At 41.6% G+C, this 9,212-nt stretch overlaps 1 protein-coding gene across 4 annotated transcripts in view; it reads right to left on the bottom strand.

Moving 5' to 3' along the window:
* Positions 1–381: 381 nt before the first annotated feature.
* The window catches only part of rims3 (regulating synaptic membrane exocytosis 3), a 51,660-nt gene continuing 42,829 nt past the window's right edge, over positions 382–9,212 (bottom strand). For all 4 annotated transcript variants that reach the window (XM_085445831.1, XM_085445832.1, XM_085445834.1 and 1 more), the window contains exons 3-7: positions 8,195–8,336; positions 7,993–8,105; positions 7,295–7,396; positions 7,072–7,211; positions 382–6,745 (exon numbers count right to left, since the gene is read on the bottom strand). In XM_085445831.1, the coding sequence (XP_085301957.1) occupies positions 6,533–6,745; positions 7,072–7,211; positions 7,295–7,396; positions 7,993–8,105; positions 8,195–8,336 (710 nt within the window). In that variant the 3' untranslated portion in view covers positions 382–6,532. The remainder of the gene's footprint in view (positions 6,746–7,071; positions 7,212–7,294; positions 7,397–7,992; positions 8,106–8,194; positions 8,337–9,212) is intronic.

Below are 9,212 nucleotides of genomic sequence, written 5' to 3'. Positions count from 1 at the left end.
TTTCTACTGCCCACTAGTGGCCATACATGTTCATGTGTGGCTGACTCATATGCTTTGTTGTGTGGCCTACTTCTTTGTCCATTTTAATCTAACTGAGACCATAATTTATAAAAATGAGCATCTTGTTGTATTAAAAATGTGTGAAAGCAGCAACTGAGGCCATATAACCAAGAGAAAGGTGTTTGCTGAGGTCATTAATGGTGTTTTTTTCCTCATAGACTTTTATACGTTTGACTTCTTTTTCCATAGGGAGGAGGTGCCCCCTGGTGGCCATCGGAAAGAATGCAGCTCTTCTTTTACGTGACTTGAACAAAGATTCATCAAAGATACACAAAGAATGCACGACCTGCATTAGAAAAGTGAAGACACGGAGAATGAATGTCTGTGATTCAAATAAACTTTATTGACTTTGCGTCCAGATGTCAAAGGGCATGCAAATACAGGCTTCTGAATCCCATTGTTTTTTTTCCTTTTCTCCTCAGTTTGGTTCTATTTTCTTACAAAACTACGTGCACCTTAAGTAATCAATTTTGCAGCGTACAAACCACAAAAATACCAGTTTTACATTATCAAATACTGCACATAGAAAACATTTACAAAGCACAGGTATAAAATTACAGCTCCCTTTGTTTTGTTTTGTTTTTTCCTTCATCTTTGCCATAAACCACATCCTTTCATCAGCCAGGCAGCTACGCTATCCTTCGTTTTGCTTCTTGGTGGAACGTTTAAGGCCTGTTCAGAAAAGACAAACCCTCATTTACCAAAACAGCTATTCCAATTGAACTGGGATGATGAATCCGTAATTTGCAGGGAAAAAGAGGCATCGAGTCTACTACATGTGCTTTGGGAATGTGATTGTGGTCCATTTAAATATCAGTTAAACCATTAGTTTGGGTTGTGTTCTGTGCTTTCCTAGGCTTGATAAGATAAGGTTTGCCTTGATAGCAGGGAGGGGAGCTACTATGGCCCTAATACAATCTGACAGACGGCGAAAAAGGACAGAAAGGTTACAAAGCAAAACTTGTGCTGTGATCGCTGACATAGACGTGGATGAAGACAAACGAACTGAGGCCGTCAGGTCAACGGCAATGTCTGTGTTTGTTCTCATGGACAGCTGTAACGCTGGCAAATCAAACACCTGGAATGCATGCGTCTGGAATGCAACGTCGAAGAGAAAATTAAACTTGTTGATCACGAACTCTACTGTCATACAGCAGTAAATCACAATGCACTGCATGCTTTGTTAAATTTATCCCAGCGCTTAAATTTATGGTTACACTTTTATCTTATTTATGGTAGCTCAACTGATACCAGTGTTGTGCCAAAAGCCAGAAAGTGATTTCTGATGTTTCCATGAGTTTCTTTGATGTCTAATATCTTTACTCATATCGGTAAATAGACTGTAGATGTATGAAGGGGTCAAATATGAATAAAGAAATAACTGGTTTTTCATTGCCTTTTGGTCCCTTATAGTGTGTTTCAAGAACTGTGATGTTGTATTTGACGCCCTCTCGGCCAGATCTCTCTTGAAAAAGACATTTTTAATGTCAATGAGACTTTTTACCCGAATATATAAAGGAAATATAACAGTCACTTTGCCAAAAAACCTGATTCAAGCTTCTACCTTGTGAAGGGGAACTTCTTTCTGGCTCAAAATGACTTGATATCATTCATGAGAAATAAGTCCGATATATTTTTCACACAAATTAGGCCAATCACTTTTTGGGCGAATACCGGAAATCACTTTCTGGCGCCACATGCTCAGCTCTGGGGTCACGAGAGAGAGAGAGAGAGAGAGAGAGAGAGTGAAGCCGTGGGCGAAGGCGCCCACGACAGCAAATGCTACAGCCAATGTTTATTGCCAGAAGAAAAACATCATAAAATGTAAGGCTTGGCTCATGCTACTGCAAGATAACAGTGTTTTTAATCATAAAAGTTCTTTTGCATCTCTCTGGATGCTGTTCTGGGTCTGATCGCCCCCACCGCTGTCGCTTGTTGGTCTCATCGTGATCAAACCATCATTAAAGGTTAAATACAAGGTCAGAAATGCAAATATCAGAGTAACCATGCGGCAAATATTTCCTAGATCAAAATACAAATATAATAATTCCATCAGCTTGATAGACAAAGGGTTGGTGGCGGGGGGAGGGCAAACCCTTCTGCTCAAAACCCATCTTGGCGATTGAAATAAATAAAATAACCGCATCTCGCCAGACGGAATTCATGCTTGTTTACAAACACAGAGCTGTTCCTTTAAAACACAAATCATAAGACATACAGTATTACAGTACAGGAAAAGTAGGGGCCGCCTGATTGGGTGCAGGCGGGGTCCCCGGAAAGTCTCCAGAAGAGACAGTATAGCAAACAAGATGACGAAAAAGAGTTACACTCCTCCTCGGTGTTAGGGTTTAGAAATACATTCATAAAACTATACATATACACATAGAGAACTTCGGTACAATATCTCAAGCAAAATACATTTGTTCAAAACTTTCAGCTGTGTGCTACAAGAGTGAAGCAACGTCTCCTACGCAAAGTAAGGCCATTGTAAACTGAACAAGCCCTCGTTTTTTTGCAAAAAAAGCTAAAAGGCGGGTTTTGCCCACGCTGTCCTCCTTCTCTGAATAATACCTCTGTCCTTAGAAAAATAAAATACATATAATACTATATTTCGATATAGTGCACAAACTATGACTCAGGTATGTGTTATTAAGATGCGTTACACACAATACATTTTTTGGGTTAAAAAGATGCTTTTTTTATAGCAAGTTTGTGGGGTTTTACATTCTGAGCATTGGCAGCCTCTCCATTCAAATGTCACCTGAGCCGTGTCGACTTCATGCATCTGGACACCTTCACGTTGACAAAAAGAAAACGAAAACAGTCTATGCGTCACTCAGCTCCACAAAAGCACGAAGACTGGCAACCTGCTTGATCTCCGTCCCGTCATCCCTGCTGCTAATGAGGCTTCGACCCCCTTTTTTTGTTAATTGTGTGTCCAAATAAATCAAATGACCTTGTGTGAGACAATGCACAATGATCAGGTGACACTACAGTTTATATATAATTTTTTTTTTCTTTAAATGTAAGGTAAAGAGAAAGTTCAAAGTTAATGTTGGCGTTCATATCTGAAAACTCTGATCCACTCACACCTTGCTGCCCTGTCGCTCATTATGCATCACACTAACACACTAAATGCATCTCTCTAAAAGACATACACCCGCACTACACTTTAAACAAAGGCAATATTTAAAACTTATCCTCTAGGTTGCAAGAATCAAAGGATTTGGGCAAGTTTTGGCTAATCCTGCCTTTCTTATAAGATATATAATACATTTCTTTGCATCTATTCAATCATTAGAATGGGTAATGCTTTGAGGATGATTGATATATAGCAAAGGGACACACATACACACGCAGTCTCATAAAAGCTCCACACATTTTCAACAGTATTTTGATAGTTTACCAAGGAGTGGAACAATCAGCAGGGAAGTTACACAGATCTATAAATTTCATTATCTTGTTTTTTGAGGATTCTTATTCCTTTTTTTTCCATATTTGTATAACATGCCAGCTGTCCCAAGAAAACAAATCAATACATGAAATTACTTCCTAGGCGGGACCATACAAGTACAGATCCAGCAAGGAATAGCTCCGAACCATAAAACAAATGACAACACCTCTTTAACAAAGAAAACATTTTGTATACATATGATAGGAGGATTAAAAATAAACATCATAAATCATCCTCCCAAAAATTCAAGAATGCCAGATATCCCTTTAGTTTATCCAAAGTTCAAAAAGCATTGAAACGTGAATTGTGTTGTTCTGAGGTGCTGCGAGACTAAAAAAAACCTCGCATTTTCCCTTTTTTTTTGCAGAAAGATGAGGAGAGAGGAACAAATGAGGTGGTGATAAAAGCAAATTCAGAGCTCATAAACACGCAGAAGCTTTTAAGAGAGGAACTCGAGACTGTGTCTTTGCACCTCTTCAAAATATGAGCTCTGTTAGCGCCTTTGCCCGTGTTCATGTATGAGAAATATATACAAGGATTGATGTTGGTCAGAAAAAAATAAAATAAACCCTCCCCCCCAGACATCTGCACCTTAAATAAACCAGTAAGAAAGCAGTAGCTTAATTTGGATGCTAGTCCCTCTGCTGCCAGTGAAGACTCCATTATCATCACACCTTTAACTGTTTTGTTGATTTTTTCTGCAAACACCCATATAGTTAGTGCAAAGCGGACTCAGAGGAAATGTAAATGGGAAAAGGTGGCTGAACAAGGTTAAAAGCCTTCAAGAAGTCTAAATCCGGCAGCAGAAGTCACCTGGATCAGCTGTTCTAGTGCACTCGACTTACATTTCCATGCTGCAATTCAAAACAATTGTGCAGCGCAGTGTGACCAAATAAAAATGCAAACGAAAATAAAAAGAAGAAGCAGTCAACCGCTGCGTGCTCCGCGTGAATATTTTACAGTAAAGTGCTATTTAAAGAAAACGCAAACACGCCGCCTGACGGGAAATATAAAACGAGAGTGCTGGAAATGTGTCACTGCCACGTTTGCACCTGAAACAAGTAAAACCACCATATGGCAGGTACGCTAGTAAATGTAGTGCTGACATAATAGTCGGCTATCGCAAAGAAATTCAATTCACACTGACACATTTAAAAGAGGTTTAGTTAGCGTCAAAGGGAAAGTTAGGAGGGTTAAAGGTTTCACAAGCTGTGCGCATGTTAATGTTTCCGGTGTTGTCCCAAAAAGTCATTCCCGTTGTTCCTGTGTGTTTTTTATGTATAATCTCTTTGCTTATATTGGTAAACAGACTACAGAGTCTATTGGATTTCTGAAGGGCTTATATACAAAATGAAGAAACTACCTGTTTTGAAAGCTTCTTATCATGATTGTGTATTATTTGCACCTACATTATAATCAATCCAGTCTCTTCTGGCTTTTCTAAAACATTTATGCTATATTTGTTGCAATTTCTGTTGCCCTCTTGGCTGGATTTCTATTACAATAAGACATTTATAATGTAAATGACACTTCTTAGCTAGATAAATAAAGGATTTATAAGAGTCACTTTGCCAAAAACTGAATGTATCTTGTGACAGGAATGTTGTTTGTGGCTCAAAAGGACTTGATATCATTCATGAGAAACAGGTTTGACATATGTTTCACAGATTATAGGCCATTTACAACAGTTTATTTTTTGGCACAACACCGGCTACATTTGATCGGAAAAGGAGAGGTGCAGAGGCACGCCGGCCATCTCCCCACATCCCTCATCAAGTAGGACGGGGAAAAAAATGGGGAACTCAACTGGAAGCTGGAACAAGTCCAGGTGCTGGTAGAGGCCCTTTCCCCAGAATACGCGAGGACGGGCTACAAAGCGGTCACATTTCTCCGAACGCCTAAGGTGAAGGCAGGGATCATAAATGTGTTTGTCCGCTGGCTGGCTTATTTTGTTCTCGTCTTCTGCAGATAGCGATGACAGCCAACCCCTTCGCTCCGCCATCACCACAGCCCTATCCTTCTCCCCAACTCAGTGCGGTGTGCTCCCTTCTCGGCACAAAATAAAGCAGCACTACACTGCTGTCACATTGGTCAAAGCAAGCTAAATGAAAAAGGTTTAAGCACTTTAAAATGTCTCGCAAGCAAACATGCAGAATGCAGCCGACACATATATATAAACACAAGTAAGTTTTTAACTATATATCTATTTTGATATATATATATCTATATATAAACTCTGCCCTGTGAAAATTATAGAATAGCAGTGTTGCTACCTCACATAATAGCCATTATGTGAATATCCGAGCCTGTTATCCAGGTATGTGTATGTGTTTGGCCTCCCGTGCCCAGCTTGTGTGCGTGCGTGTGTGTGTATCGTCATTTTTTTTTTTTTTTTTTTTTTTTGTATTACATCTAAGTCATTGACTCTGCTACATATCCATATTTTATATTGTATACTAGTTCACCTACTACTTATAATAGTAATATTAACAACAATAACAATTGCTTTGGTTTAAAAAATAAAGTTTTTTTTTCTTAGTTTGGCATAGAGAGTTTAGAAACTGGCATCAGGATGTGCCCCGGGATGAGCTGTGCCACGGAAAATCTTGGACTGCAGAACACCCGGTGAATCCTGGTTTTCGTGGTATGAGATGTTGGAAACAGGTGGGTGGAAAAATGCTACATGTTCAGGTAAATTACACCTTCTCCTGTTTTGGATCTGCTAATCGTTTTGCCAGTAAACACTGAGCGGTGGGTGAGAGTGTGAACGGACAGTCGAGAGGATATTCCAGTAAAGACTATGGCAGCATGTTGAGAGTGCATGTGTGTCAGTGTGGCTGGGATCAGGTATTTGTGTGTATGTCAAGTGTGTCTTCCTGCACGGATGCATCGCTTTGTGTATGTATGCCTACCTGGCTTTGCACTTACATAGTCGTCGTGTATATACAGTACGTGCGCCTGTGTGTGCGTGACTCTGCCTTGCGCGCGCGTGTGTGTGTGTGTATGTATTCTGGGTGTCTAGGTGCATGAAGGGCTGGTGGCGCTCTCCAGGGAGGACTGAGAGAGGCGTCGGGTGAGGGGTCCGATGCTGGGGTCTGCCAGGGAGGAGGTAGGGAACAGCTTATACCAGCCGCTGACTGTGGCAGACAGGTCCAAGTCCTCCAGGAGGATTTGGGCCATTCCCATGAAGCACTTGTGGTCCATACGCCCATAATCCCCCCACACTATTACCTGGAGAAGAAATGACAGCAATTTTTTTTTTTACTGCTTTCCAGTGCTGTGGAGACTTCTCAGCTACTGGAAGACCCCAAATCTATTTTTCATACAACAAATTTACTAACTCAATAATTATAAGTCCTATGAAGTTTTTGATTGGTGCATAAGAACTTTCAGTATCACCCAGTTTAAACCTGTGAGACCAGCAAAGACAGCGTAAAATCAATTATTTGGGGTGTTCGGGATCAAAAGAAAAATGCGTGAGACGTTTCATTTTTGGGTGATGAAGCTTAAAATGTTTGGCGGAAAATTGTAAAGGCTAGAAAAAGAGGATTACTTACCTGTAAGACTTTGCCCTGAGGACTCTCATCGAACAACAAAGCCTGCTGGTAGGTGGGGTCCAGAGTCTTCTTCACTACTTTGGTTTTCTTCTTAGCCAAGCACACGCCGTTCTCCAGAAGATACACCTTCACATAGGTTGCTGCAGAGGAAAAAAGAAAAAGTGAGCCTCATGCATGTGCTGCTAAGCCCACAGAATTGTAGCTTTCATCAAGAAGTGAGTACCTGGTATGTTCTTGGAGCCTGGTTTGGGGGTCAACCCTCTGGCCTGGTTGACCTCCACCTCTAGCTGCCCTCCTCTGTCTACCATGCCTACATTTACATCCCCTATAGATCAAAACAAACCAAAACTCAATATAACACCATAATAAAAATTTTTTTTTTTTTTAAAAAACCCTGAAGTTTCAATGCAGCTGAGATCTCTGTGGTACTCAGCTAACAATCAAACGAGAGCCTGGACTGCAGCTGCAACAGACAATGTTCAGCAGCAGAGGGCCACATAGTGCTACAACGCCATCTTCACCACCAGATATAAAGGAGCACACTGCTCTGGGTAGTTATTTTTTCAAAACCAGTAACCTTTGCATGAAAGATTTATAGCTCACGCAGGAATAACTTCATTCCTGCTGAGCGAATACACGATTACTGGGCAGTATTTCACGATGCTGTTGTGCATTTAAGTGGATGCATGCTGCAAAAAGTTTTAAACAGAAACCGGAGGTTCTGATTGATGATGTATTAACTGAATGATCTGACTGTGCTGGTGTGCGATATATTGTCCTGCTTATATGTCTCACATTTCAATCAAACGCTATCAAGTAGAAACAATTGATGACTTCTACTAGTTTTGTATGATAAAAACAGATGAGAATGGAGTGGACTGCACGGGACTAGATGGTGATGCTGGCCGACTTCACGCTTACCCATTGGGGGTGTGGCTAATGTTTGCCGGCCTACAATCTGAGCGGGGCCTAGTCCGTCCAGGAAGTCACTGAACTGGCTCTCAGGGCCCAGGCGTGTGGTAGGGAAGACAAACCTGCAAGAGGAGAAACAGACTCATGCTGGATGAACAGGTATTGTGTATATGGACGAGCGAACGGATACACTGTTGGACGGGACACGCACGTTCCATCGGAGCTGTTTGAGTTAGTGCTGCCGTCGGTTGAGTCCTTGCTGCCCTGCCGTGTCACTCGGTTTCTCATCTCGACGGCGATTCCGGTCTCCGTGCTTCGCCGGATGGTGCTGCGGAGCTTCTTTGTCCCGCCATCTGAAAGCAGAACACAGAGGTCATGTTCCCTTCTTTAAGTACCTTTATTTCAACAGGCTAATCCACTAAGTATAATAATCCAAGGATTATTAGAGCTGCCTGTTAAGGGCGCCAGGGGTTAACGGTGAAATTATGTGACCCTTATGAGAATTTAAGATACTTCGTAAAGCCAAGCAAAGTTTACACACATACACACTCAGATGCACAAATTGCCTAAAAATGTCTGATGTTTCTCTTTAGTTATTTGTGAGTGTGTTTCTGTGTAAAATGTTTGCTTTTTCAAAGCTACCTACCACAAATAATCAAGAATTCAAGTTTGCCTAGAAAGCTCAGATTCCTGCACTCTTTATTATGAAGCGAGGCCACTCTAGCGAGAAGGCAATATCCACTGGGGTGTCCCTGCGCTACTGAAAAACAGCTCCACATCACAGGTATAACTACAGTCCATTTTAAATGCACAAAGCCCATTTTGCAATGGCTGTTGCAACTAGGGAGCAATAAGCCTTTAGCAGGACCTCCTGAGCCTCGGCTTGTAAGGCAGAAACACAAATTGGCAGCATGGGGAAGAGTAGTGGGTGGCAGGGCAAGGGGAGAGGTGAGAGGCTGAGCTCAGAAAGATGAGGAGATGAGAGGAGGAGAGGGGAGGGTTATCAAGGCTTTGCAAGTCCTGCTGACGTTAGGAGAATGAGAGCAAGCCAGAGAGTGCTAACCCCAGAAGAAGCTTTCAGGACATCATCCCCTGTAATGACACACTGTATCTCCGTGTGACTCGGCATGCTGAAATAGCAGCAGCAGGGCACAGATGAAGTGATTTGGGTTCAGGATATGAAGTGTAAGGTTGTGCAGCTCTTTCCTTCACTTTTATCACTCCACACC

Source organism: Copadichromis virginalis, linkage group LG22 (assembly GCF_057382275.1).
Source record: "Copadichromis virginalis isolate Kocher_CV1m ecotype Utaka linkage group LG22, C_Virginalis_male_GT1.1, whole genome shotgun sequence".
In the NCBI taxonomy this organism is placed as follows: Eukaryota; Metazoa; Chordata; class Actinopteri; order Cichliformes; family Cichlidae; genus Copadichromis; species Copadichromis virginalis.
This window is presented reverse-complemented; position numbering and strand designations above follow the sequence as displayed.